At 45.7% G+C, this 12,799-nt stretch overlaps 2 protein-coding genes across 3 annotated transcripts in view; one reads left to right on the forward strand and one right to left on the reverse strand.

The window, feature by feature from the left end:
- Window positions 1–518: 518 nt before the first annotated feature.
- Window positions 519–6,512, forward strand: CASP14 (caspase 14). The gene is made up of 7 exons (XM_014853549.3): window positions 519–669; window positions 2,099–2,168; window positions 2,972–3,121; window positions 3,218–3,443; window positions 3,601–3,717; window positions 3,893–3,996; window positions 4,502–6,512. Exons 2-7 carry the CDS (start codon window positions 2,142–2,144, stop codon window positions 4,604–4,606), a joined length of 729 nt encoding a protein of 242 aa, XP_014709035.1. The 5' UTR covers window positions 519–669; window positions 2,099–2,141; the 3' UTR covers window positions 4,607–6,512.
- Window positions 3,453–12,799, reverse strand: part of LOC139046385 (uncharacterized) — a 67,399-nt gene continuing 58,052 nt past the window's right edge. The window contains exon 3 of one of the 2 annotated variants that reach the window (XM_070519265.1): window positions 3,453–3,612. In XM_070519265.1, the coding sequence (XP_070375366.1) occupies window positions 3,521–3,612 (92 nt within the window). In that variant the 3' untranslated portion in view covers window positions 3,453–3,520. The remainder of the gene's footprint in view (window positions 3,613–12,799) is intronic. The other variant, XR_011506374.1, reaches the window with a different exon arrangement.

The following is a 12,799-nucleotide window of genomic DNA, read 5'->3' on the forward strand; positions in this document are numbered from 1 at the left end:
CAGTTGTATTGGACCGTGTGGGGCTGGACCCTCCTGGATCTGAATGCCAACTATGCCGATTACTGGTGGAGTGACCTCGGCAGTCGTTTCACCTCTGTGAATCTCAGTTGCCTCTTCTGAAAAATGGGAGCAACGATGCTGATATCTTGGGGCTGTTGAACACCCGATGAGTTAATAAAAAGTGAAACTGGTGCTATCTCACAGTTGAATGTGGAAGGGATGGAAGTGGACATCATGGCGGAAATGATGGATTGATGATAGCCAGATGAACTGGACCTGGGGAGTGCTTTGTGGTTAGGCTGGCATAAAAGCCCTGGCCGATTTGAGTACTCTGTCTCAGCCTCCTTACCCAGGGGATGTTGCCTGAGCTTTGCCGTGACTCATTCCGCGGGCGTTTGGCTCCATTTCTTCACAAAGTCTGTGCCAAGGGTGTGTCCCTCCCATCATGAGGTTTCTCAAGTGACAGAAAACTTGCTGGAAATAAAGGGCCAGATGGCTGTGCTGCCCAATTCATAGACAGGCCTCTCGGGGGAAACCTGGGATGGTCCCGCACTGTCAGCCTCTTCTCTGAGGTCAGCAGGTGGGCCTGACCCCTCCTCAGTGCCTGTTGGCAACGAGGAGAGTGACAAGACTCGGCCTGGCTTTAGGGAGCAGCTGGTTCTGGAGCCGGTAAGTGACTTGGCAGATATCAGTCCTTCTCTCTCTCAATCTCAATCTCTCTCTCCTTCTCATTCTCCCCCCCTCCCTTCACGAATGGATGCTCTGGCCAGTTTGGGGAGAACTTAAGAAATTTGCATCCATTCATCCTTCCTTTCATTTGTTCATTTGTTTTTTATTTGTTTACTCAACCAAAAGCTCTGCTGTAATGCAAGCATAAAGAGTCTGGAAAAAGGGAGAAGTAACTTCCAGTGAGTTAACAGGGATCATAAAATCTACCTTGCTAGATTGTTGAAAGGCATCTAGCACTCTTTCAAGGTCCTTTTCAGATGGAAAAACCAAGACTCAGAGAGGAGAGTCCGATGCTCAAGTTCCCTAGCTGGGAAGGGGCCAGAGGCAGGACTCCACCATCCTGGTGTGTCTGGCTCCAGAGTCCATGCTCCTTCCACTCTCTCTCACAGTATTTGGTTCCTCTGTCCTCACAGCACTGGCTCCATTGCACGTGTGCATGTGTGTGTGTGTGTGTAAGAGAAAAAGAGAGACAGAGAGGATGTTCATTTCTGTCATAGACTAGAGCTACATGAGGGCAGGGAGCATGTCTGTCTTACAGAGTGTATTCCCAGTGTCTAGCACATAGTAGGCTCCCAGAAAATATTTTCTGGATAGATAGATGTATGAGTGGTTGGATGGATAAGTGGATGGATGGATGGATCAATCGATGGATGAGTGAACGGTGGGGGAAGGCATAGCAGACATTATGCCACCCAAATTGGCAAAGAAGCATTCCAAGCTGAGGAGGAAGTGTAAGAAAAAACAAGGAGATGAGAAAACGCCAAGAATACGGCAGAAGTCATTCTGTTCAGCCAGAGAGTAGAATAGGACTCAGAGATTAGAATGAAGAAATTGGACAGATGTTCAGGCTCGAGGCAGACAGAGGGAGCTGGATTAACTTGTTCGGATCAGAGACCCACTGGGACAGTTTCAAAGTAGTATTACCACTTTGATGACATTCTCATTTTAAACCCAACCCCAAAGCATCTCCTTGTTGATGTCTCCCCAGACAGCCACTCCTGGTTGGCAGAGGGGAGTCCACGGGGCCACTGGCCCCTCATCAGTCCAGGGTCTTCAGGGGGATGTCCAGTCTGTCACAGGCTGGCGAGTGTCTGGAGGGAAGGGTAGGGAAAGTCTCACATAGGTGGCATTGTGGGGCAGGCCTAGCAGGGGCTCTGGACATCCAGGGATGGAAGACACCATTGGAGTGTCACATTAAGGAGGACACACTTTGTGGACTGTCATCTCTTCCCCAGGTCTGACCATAAACCAAGTCCCCACCACTGGCATCTTATATAGCCTCAAAATTCAGACAAACAAACTAGTCTGTCCCCTGCGCCCCTCTTCCTTCCTTTGGAGACCTTCAATCTATCTTCTCTTCACCCCCCAGGATCAGCCAACGGTGCTGAAAGCCACTCAGAGTCAGAGGAAACATGAGCAATCCTCGGCCCTTGGAAGAGGTGGGCTGGGTGCGGGTTGGGGGTGACGGGCGGGAGCATCTGTGGAGGGACGTGAGGAGCATAATGCTTCGGAGACAGTGGAGGGGGTGAAAAGTCATGACCTGGATTCAGAGCTATAGGGTGCTATGTGATCATTCAGACAGAGAAAAACACTCAGAGATGGAACCCAAGTCTGGGGGAACCCTGAGACATCTGTTTCAGCGATCAAATTCTCATCACTGCGCTGCCCAGGATCCTACTCCTCTTCTGAACAAGAATTTTGACCCCCATATCCTTCTTCCTCAGACAGCATGAGATAGGGTCTCAGTATTAGCTTCAGAAATTCTAAGACCTCTACAAGCGAGAAAGTAACGCTCGGAACGCTTTTGGGAAGAATGAAGAGAGACAAAGCCACCAAGTGTGACAACTGGAAAGGACTTTAAAATCACACACACACACACCCATGGTCCATATTTGGAAACTGAGGCTCAGCTAGGAGCAGTGACTTGCCCAAGTTCACACACGGATAAAACAGAGCCAGAACCCAGGTTGAGTCGCCAGATTCGGCAAATAAAAATAATGGATGCCCAGTCAAATTTGAATTTCAGATCAATAACAAATAATTTGTAGTAAAAGTATATCCCATGCAATATATGGGTTATACTTATGCTAAAAAACTTAAATTTTTTAATCTGAAATTTGAGTATAACTGACCATCCCATATTTAACCCGGCAACCCCAACCCCAAGCCTCTTTGGAACACACCGCCTGCTTCTCCTTGACCTCCCTCCTCATCTGAGGATTTTTGTCATCTCTTGGCCCAGGAGGCATACGACATGTCAGGCGCCCGCTTGGCCCTGACGCTGTGCGTCACCAAAGCCCGGGAAGGTTCAGAGGCGGACCTGGATGCCCTGGAGCGCATGTTCCAGCAGCTGGGGTTTGAGAGCACCATGAAGAGGGACCCCACCGCCCAGGTATCGTGCAACCAGCCCCAGGCCAGCGGGGAGGGGCTGGACCAGAAAAGTGGGCTCTGGGGCCACACCTGAGTCTGGCCATTCCTCTCACTCCAGCAATTCCAGGAAGAATTGGAAAAATTCCAGCAGGCCATGGATGCCCGGGAAGACCTCGTGAGCTGTGCTTTTGTGGTGCTCATGGCACACGGGGTGGAAGGTCGTCTCAAAGGGGAGGATGAGCAGATGGTTGAGCTGGAGAGCCTCTTCCAGGTTCTGAACAACAAGAATTGCCAAGCCCTGAAAGCCAGGCCCAAGGTGTACATCGTGCAGGCCTGTCGAGGAGGTGGGGACAGAGCCGGGACCACATAGCTTGTGCTCCTGGTGCAGCCCCATCCTAGATCCGGTGCCCCAGCTGAGCCTTCATCGCCAATCTGTCTTGTGGCCTTCCCCTTTTCCTATCTTCTTTCTGACTTGGCCTCTTCCTCTCCTCGGTGCTTCAGAACAAAGGGACCCTGGTGAAACAGTAGGCTCAGATGACATCATGATGATCGCAAAAGACAGTCCCGAAACCATCCCAACGTACACGGACACACTCCACATCTACTCCACCGTGGAGGGTATGACTCCCAGCTGACGGGGTGTCCTTCTGCTCCTAGGCCTCACCCACCGCTCCTGACCCCCGAGACGCTCTTCCAGGACCCACCCTCTTTCAGGGCCTCCTGCACCACACACCCCCCCACCCGCCTGCCCCCTGTGGGAGTTCCCCTGAGCCCGCTTTTCTGAAATCCCCAGGGTACATCGCCTACAGACATGACAAGGAGGGCTCCTGCTTCATCCAGACACTGGTTGATGTGTTCACAGAGAGGAGAGGCCCCATCCTGGAGCTGCTGACGGAGGTGAGTTGGAACGAGGTACCTGGAACCCCTACCCAGCCTGAGCAGGGAGCAACAACAGTGGGCTGAGCCTCTTCACACCTTCCTGCTTTTCCCCCTCCCCCGCCGCAGCCCCAAATCCAATCTGAGTCCCAACACAGGAACTAGGACGCTCATCTCCCAGCAACGACTTTCCCTAAAGCAGGGAATGTCAAAGCCCACGGTGTGTGCCATGATTTAGACGAAACACGCGCAAATTTCTGTGAACAAAATCCTCAGGTTTAACCAATGTTTGAGCACTTTTTTCTTCCAATGGTTATGTGCTTTTATGGTGGATTAGGGAAAAAACATAACAAGAATGTGCAACCAGTGATTCCATAGAGATTATAATTCAAGATGAGACAATAAAGGTCTCCCATCTTAGGACATGGAGACCCGCCCACCCTGTTCTCTAACCTTCTCCTCGTAAGCCCATTACCCCAGCCCCCGCAGTGACCCAGGCCCAAGCTGACCACCTCTGTTGCTGCAGGTGACCCGGCGGATGGCTGAGGCAGAGCTGGTTCAGGAAGGAAGAACGAGGAAAGTGAACCCCGAAATCCAAAGCACCCTTCGGAAACGGCTTTATCTGCAGTAGAAGTAGAAAGGGTAGCAGGGGCTCTCTTTCAGGTCCTCTGTCTGCCCCACAGATATTTAGAGGCAGCTTTCACCACTTTCCCAAAATTTTCTTTCCCCAAGGCCAAATGGCACCAGCCCCTCTTTCATCACATCCCTCATGCAGGCCCTCCTCCAATCCATTCCTGTCCTTCTCAGAACAAGCCAGGTAAAACTGAGCACAAGGCATGGTGGTAACATTAACAGCACCTCCCTCAGGCTGGAATCTCTACCTCTATCAATGCAACCTAAGAGCCTATTCACTTACCCTAATTTCTGCTCCTATTTTCAGCTGACAACCTCTGCTTTCTCCCATGAATCATACCTATGCAAATGTAACTGCACAAGGCTCAAGACTTTCCATCGATAAACCAATGCCCACTCACCACCTCCCACCCCAACCAAACCCTGGCTGGCTCCTGAGTCTCACCCGGAGTTGTAATGTCCTCCTGAGAACCACATCCATCCCCCTCTCCCAGAGACTCCCTTCCAACCCTGGAAATTCAGTAAGACAAAAATTGTTCTCTCGCCAAGATCCTTCTTCCCTGGCTTAGCACGCTGGTGCCTTGACACAATTCTCCTTCTAGCTCATGGGCTTTCTCTGGCTAACGGAGCTGCCTCCTCCATTTCTGGGTCTCTCCCTCCCAATTAATGCCATGCACACACACACACACTGCACTCTGCTCTCTCTCCAAGAAAATCCATCTGCTCATTCGTTCTCACGGTTTCAACTTTCAACCACCGAATCAGAGTACATTGGAGCTATGGCAAATCCCCTAGTGTCACCTGCTATATTTCAGACAGTGTGATAGACGCCCAGAGAGGTTAAATGGCTTGTCAAACGCCATACAGTGAGTCACTGGGAGGGTCCAGGTCTGGCTTCCAATCCAGCTCCCTTGCCCCTGCCAGCTAAGCCTTGACCCATCAGACAACTTTTCTGATTAGAGGAACTGCCTGATAAAAGTTCTCCCTACCTTAGAGGTAGAAGGTCCCTGGAAGACTCTTAAGGATCTGTGATAACCAGCAGTCAAGGTTGCCTCGCTGGGATTTCGGCACTGGGCTGGAATTTGGAGCAGATGCACTGCCTTCCAAGTCTCTGATGCACGTCTCCCCATCTCCAGCCCTGACCTTTCCCAGTCAAATAGCCTGTGGGCAGATCTGCCATCATTGAAAATTCATGGCTAAAGAGGAGTCCTTCCTTGCAGGCCCCTCCTCCAAGTGTTCCCTGACACTCTGGACCTCAGACCCTAGGTTCAGAATTTCGTAGTTTTCTATGACTTTCCTCTTCTTCCATCTTCATATGCCACTAACCACCACAACCAGCCCAGCCTGACTTTGAAACAGTTTTCATATCTGTCTTCTCATCTCTTACACGTCGCTCTTCAGGCTCAAGTCCCATCCTCTCACGTCTGGGTCTTTGCACCTGCTGCCTTCCTTGCCTCTCTGCCCATCTCATCCCTCATCTGCTCTCCACACCATCAACAAGTCTCGATCTTCCTAGAACACTCAGGAAGACACAGCAGCACCCCACTATTTACAGACCAAGGTCAAACTTCACATCCTGATTTCTCACACCCTTACAATTCCATCTCCTACCAGCCATCAGCTAAATTCATTCCCCATCTCCCGCTCCGTGAATTCACTCTTCCAACAGAAATAATGTCCTCATACTCATCCTCCCTTTGCCAAGCTAGAGTGCCTTCTGTCTCCCTTCACCCCTTTCCACTACGTCCCACCTCTACTTATTCCGGAGAGCCACTCCCAATATTCTTTCTAGTTGATTCCACTCTCTGGCCCAGGATGAGACACTGACGATTGCAGTTTCTTAAGGGCAGGGGGCAAGTCTTTGATGAACATAATGGGTGTTCAATAAACAGTTGTCAAAGTTTAAAAATATGTGTTGGAATCTTGCCTCTGTGCTTAAGCTGGTGGGCTGATGTGAAAGGTGTTATGGGTTTGACTTCTTTTTCTCAATGGTCAGCTACCTCCCAGGTGTGTCTATTGTTCCCAGAGAATCCAGAGCCTCCTCCCTTCTCTTTCATAAAAGCAGATATCTTGGGATTTTGTAAAGTTACAAGCCACGTTTCCATGCCAAGTGGCTATATTTTGCATGATTGTTCCATCTCCAGAATCCTCCAAAGGAAGCCTCCAGACACAGAACTGTAGCTTCTCAGAACCCTAGAGGACCTTGGAGATCAGCTAGTTACAGGATCACAAATATTTAGCAAGTGTGCCATCTCTCTCTATCCAGGTGTCCATGGCAGACATGACTAATCGAACACATCTTCTTTCCTGTGGAACTCAGGTGTGGCCTCAAAGTCTTTCTCCTCTCAGCCTACAGGAAGCATAGGTACGTCAGGCCTGATCCTGTTGAACCCCTTCACTGGGGAGTGACTTCTCTAGGGTCACCAAGTTCTTAAGTAGTAAACCCAGGGCTCCTCATTCTACAGTATCAGCCATGGCAGCAGCTGGGGCTTTATCCAAGGGAATAGCAGAGCAAGTGGCTGAGACAGGCGTGAGTACACAGGGCCAAGTAGATCTTGGATGATGCATATACTCAGTCTTATACACCCACCATGTATAAACCTGTGGTCCAAACACCCCATGATTCTGGAGTCTCTGAATACAGGGGTCAGCAAATGATGGCCGACTCACCAAATCCAGCCTGCAGCCTGTTTTCACAAATAAAGCTTTATTGGCACACAGTCAAGCTCATTCATTACATATTGTCAATTTCTACCTTTGCCCTGCAACAGCAGACTTGAATAGTTACAACAGACAGCACACGGCCTGCAAAGCCAAAAACATTTACTGCCTGGCCCTTTACAGAAAAAGTGTGCCAACTCCTGCCTTAATATCCTTCCAACAAATTCCCATTTTGCTGAAGTCAGCCGGAGTTGGTCACCACCAAGAACCACACCTGACACAACAGGTGACACAGCACTGAAATCCATGGCTTAGTTCTTCAAGACCCCTGATTAAGGATTTCCCCCAAGTGAGGACTGAAAAGTTCATCCTGGAAGTTTATTACTGAGCATCCAAGGCAGATCCAGGTTTTGCAGGACCTGTATGATTGGTGCGGGAGGAGTTCCTCCTTAAGAAAAATACAAGAATACCAACACGGAGTTAGTACAGCCACATAAGCACATTCTCAGTCTCTCCAGGGCCTTGGAGGGTCCGTAAAGTGAGAGTCCTGCTGTTCATGCTGTGTTCACTTCACAGCAAGTCCACCTCTGTCCACCTCTGTTCTCCCGGTCATTTTCCAACAGCAGCCAGAATAGTTATTTTGAAATGGAAATCCGACCTGCTGCATGACTTTTTAGAGTCTTTCGGTGGTTTCCCACTCTTCTTTGGATGAGTAAAAAGTCTTAATTTGACTTCTAGGTTCTCATCTCTAACCCTTCACTTTTTTTGTCCCAGCCACTTTGGCCTTCTTTTTTTCCCCCAAATAGACTTTTTCCCACCTCAGGTACCTCTGCCTAGATCATTCCACCCAACCACCTCTTCATCCTCCATTTTAAAGCTCCAGTATCATTTCTTCAGGGAGTCTCCTTGTTCATCACCCCAGATGAGACCAACACTTACAGTTCTCTGTGGGCTTTTTCTTCCAACCACAAGTCCTGCTTTAAAATTATGTCTTTAGTTTTGTGATTATTTATTTATAATCTAGCTCCTCCATTTAAAGGCTTCAAGACTAGATTTCTGTTGCCATAAGCCAGTGAGCTTCAGGGGACGATTTGTTACTACAGCATAACCTAACCTACGCTGACTGATATGACAAGCAAAACTGCAGCCTAAAGTGGAGGAGCCAGGTCTAAGAAGTACACATTACAATGAAAGATGCTCCAAGGTCCCCAGCAGCCAAACAGGAAATTCAAAGCCTCCATGAGATAAAAACAAATCTATTTCCTATATTTATGAGTAGTTTATGCTGAGCCAGGTTAAAAGTTTATCCACTTAAGCATTTTGCATTATACGCACGTATCAAATCATCACATTGCACACCTTAAACTTCCACAATGTTACATGTCAATACTATCTCAATAAAGCTGGGAAAATTCTTAATCACCAAGTTTTTTTTAATTTTTAAAGTATATCCACTAACAAAGGAGGCACAAGGAACTGATGGCCTAAGCCATTTAAAGGCCTCAGTTCAGCCCAAGACAGGAAAGGGCGCGGACATCCAGCTTTGAGAACTGGGAATACAAACCGGTCTGCCTTCTTTCTGACTGGCTGAGTTATTTAGAGGGTAAAACATTTCGGCTGCTTATGAAGTTGCTCTTCCAGATGATCAGTTATAGGAAATGAAGTCACCCTTATGTCGGCCGATTAATTAAACCAATCGCCCTCCTGTGTAGCTCCTTGCCCACAGTCCACACTATGGCCTCAAGGTGAGCTCCTTATGCCCAGGTGGCTTCTTGTTATGTTCTAACAATATCAGATACAAGAGGGAGACAGGAAGAAGGAAGAGGGACACACGACTTGGCTCTTCCCATGTTGGTGACCAGCAGCATCGGATCATTCCATTATTCAACTTTCTTGGCCCACGTGCAAAACGAGCATCACTGTGCCCCCTCAAATATACCAGGACCAGCTGGTGAGCAATGGGTGCCAGATCCACATGGTATCCTCCATTCCCTCATCTAAGCTTGTAGGGTCCGGTAACCACAGCTATTCCCTTCTTTTTCAGGCCTAGGCTGCTCAGTTGATTCCACAGAAACCCTCCCTGTTTCAACTCTAGTAGGGCTTTCTTATCTTTCTGGTCATCCAGAATCCACACATTCAATGCCCTCTCTTAAAATATCTTGAGTGCTTCCAAAAGTCCCATGCACCCGTATGTTCATTGAAGCATTATTTACAATATCCAAGATGTGTGAGCAACCTAAGTGCCCATCAACTGATGACTGAGCAAAGAAGATATGGTATATGTATGCAATGAAATACTACTCAGCTATTAAAAAGAATAAAATCATCCCATTCACAACAACATGGATGGACCTTGAGGGAATTATGTTAAGTGAAATAAGCCAGATAGAGAAAGACAATCTCTGTATGACTCCACTCACATGAGGAATTTAAAAATGCAGCCAAAGAGAACAGATTAGTGGCTACCAGGGGAAAGGTGGGGTGGGGGGTGGGCACAAAGGGTGAAGGGGTGCACCTACAACAGGACTGACAAACATTAATGTACAACTGAAATTTCACAAGATTGTAAACTATCATAAACTCAATAAAAATTAACTTAAAAAAATACCTTGAGTGCTTCTACAACATGAATGAATCTTGAAAATGTGCTAAGTGAAATAAGCCAGACACAAAAGCACATATATTGCATGATTCCACTTATATGAGGTATCCAGAATAGGCAAATTCATAGAGACAGAAAGTATATTCGAGGTTACCAGGGGCTGGAGGCAGGGGGAATGAGGAGCTCTTGTTTAATGATTACAGAGTTTCTGTTTGTGGTGATGAAAACGTTTTGGAAGTACATAGCCCTGTTGGTTGCACAATATCATGAATATAATTTATTCCACTGAACTTTACACTTAAAAATGGTTAAAATGGGGGGCTGGCCCTGTGGCTGAGTGGTTAAAGTTCCACATGCTCTGCTTTGGCGGCCAAGGTTCACGGGTTCGGATCCTGGGCGCAGACCTACTCCACTCATCAGCCACACCGTGTAGGCACCCCACATGCAAAATACAGGGAGACTGAAAAAAAGAATACAGGAAGATTGGCACAGATGTTAGCTCAGGCAGAATCTTCCTCACCAAAAAAAAAAAAAAGATTAAAATGGCAAATTTTACATTATATATATTTTACTGCAATTTTTAAAAATTAATAATGTAAATAACTGCTCACCCAAAGAAAAATAGAGTTAGTGCCCTTGCACATTACTAACAGAGTGCTTTTTGAATAGAGAGCATGATTAACTTTGGATGGGAAGGCAAGTTTTTACTGAGGAAATGTAATTTAAGGTATAAGAGGAGGTGGTGCTATCTACACGAGACAATGGATGTTAACTAAACCCACTGTGGTAATTATTTCACAATATATGTAAATCAAACCATCATGCTGTACCCCTTAAACTTACACAGTGATGCATGTCAATTATTTCTCAATAAAACTGGGAGAAAAATAATAATGTAATATACAAAAAATGATGAATTATACACTTTAAGTGGGTAAATTGTATGGTATGCAAATTATATTTCAATAAACTTGTTTAAAAATTTTCTTGAGTCCTTTAAAGTGAAGAAAACTACCTTAACCAAATGAAGAAGGTTAACATCAACAGGGATTCATATGGATTTTGTGTACCCTCTGATACGATGTAATTAAAGAGCATTTCACCTCTGGGGTATTCTTTCCATAAACCCACAACCCCATCTAATCATGAGAAAAGCATCAGACAAATTCAGACTGGTTGACAACTAAAGGATAGCTGGCCAGTCCTCCTCAAGACTGTCAAGTTCATAAAGAATAAGGAGAGACTGAGTAACTATCACCAACTGAAGGAGACTGGGGAGATAGACAAATACAATGTGGTACCCTGGACTGGAGCTTGGGACAGAAAGAGGGCAAGAATGGAAAAATTCATAAAACCTTAATAAAGTCTAGAGTTTAGTTTTTGAGAAATAAATAAATGGGGCATTCTCTTCCCAAAATTCCATAACCCCATGCTAACAATGAGAAAACTTCAGGTAAACCTAAATTGAAGGGCATTCTAATACCTTATCACTACTCTTTAAAACCATCAAGTTCATGAAAAACAGGAAAAGGCAGAGAAACTGTCATGGATCAGAGGAGAATAAAGAAACAAGATCGCTAAATGCAACGTGGTATCCTGCACTGGATCCTGCAACAGAAAAAGGACATTCGTAAGGAAACTGGCGAACTCTGAATAAAGTCTGGAGTTTAGACAGAACTGTGTCAATGTTAGTTTTAATGAATGTACCCTGGTTACGTAAGATGTTAACATTAAAAGAATAGAACAGGAACTCCCTGTATTATTTTTGCAACTAAAAGTATTCCAAAATGAAGAATTTATTTAAAATAAATGAAAATAACAACTGGGGTAGTTTTCGTTTCCCTGACAACTCTGATTGCTACAGGGTGTAATTATCATCGATTATAAAGTAGTAGAAATGGACCTACAGTATGTAATCTATGTAAGTGAATTCACCAGTTTTAATCTGTTGCTATTAGAATAGAATGTAATTTCTGAGGCATGATAAAAGAGTGGCAAAGTGTACAATTTTTTTACTAGACATTTGTGCAATGATAATTTTTTAGCATTTTAACATTTTTTCCAGTTTTATTGAGATATAATTGACATACAGCACTGTATAAGTTTAAGGTGTACAGCATAATGACTTGACTTACACATTTTGTGAAATGATTACCACAATAAGTTTAGTTAAATACATCAACTCATATAGATACCAAAAAAGGAAAAATAAAAAAATGGTTTTTTCCTTGTGATGAGAACTCTTAGGATCCACTCTCTTAACAACTTTCAAATCACCATCCAGCAGTGTTAGCTATAGTCATCAGGTTGTACATGACGTCCCTAGGACTTATCTATCTTACAACTGGAAGTTTATGCCTTTTGACCACATTCATCCTATTCCCCCTCTTCCCACACCCACTTTTGGTAACCACAAATCTGATCTCTTTTTCTATGAGTTTGGTTTTGGGTTTTTTCTTTTTTAGATTCCACATATAAGTGAGATCATGTTAAATTTTGACATTATACTTGACTCGAGAAAAATTTAGATTTTGCACCTGGTTCTGGGGTTAGAACACTACGGTACCAAAATGAATTATCATTCAACCGCTCAACACCATCCTGGGTGGGTTTAACCCTTTAAGGCAACGTATCTATTCCTTTGGACAGATTCTTGGGGATGGCTGGAGGAGACTAGGGAACTCGTATTGAGCATTTCCTGGCCACACCCAACATTTTCCCACCGATTGTTCTCTAGAATATGGTGAAGCTAGCGTTCATGGGAAGACTGAACGAATGATCCTCCCATCCAAACCACAGAATTAAAGAAGGTTTGCAAACCCAGAAGACACGCCCCTGGTTGTTCACATTGATTGTGCAAATATCCAAGTGGGGTTTTTATGTCACAGTTTCCCAGACTTTGGTCTTTGGCATGCTGTGTCTACATAC

The sequence above is a fragment of the Equus asinus genome, chromosome 10, assembly GCF_041296235.1.
Source record: "Equus asinus isolate D_3611 breed Donkey chromosome 10, EquAss-T2T_v2, whole genome shotgun sequence".
Taxonomy (NCBI): Eukaryota; Metazoa; Chordata; class Mammalia; order Perissodactyla; family Equidae; genus Equus; species Equus asinus.

Bases quoted from the DNA above. Each gene is read 5' to 3' on its own strand.
- CASP14 (XM_014853549.3), top strand. From the start codon at position 2,142: ATGAGCAATCCTCGGCCCTTGGAAGAG. The intron at 3,122-3,217 runs GTATCGTGCAAC...CTCTCACTCCAG, and splicing joins AGAGGGACCCCACCGCCCAG to CAATTCCAGGAAGAATTGGA. The intron at 3,718-3,892 runs GTATGACTCCCA...TGAAATCCCCAG, and splicing joins CATCTACTCCACCGTGGAGG to GGTACATCGCCTACAGACAT.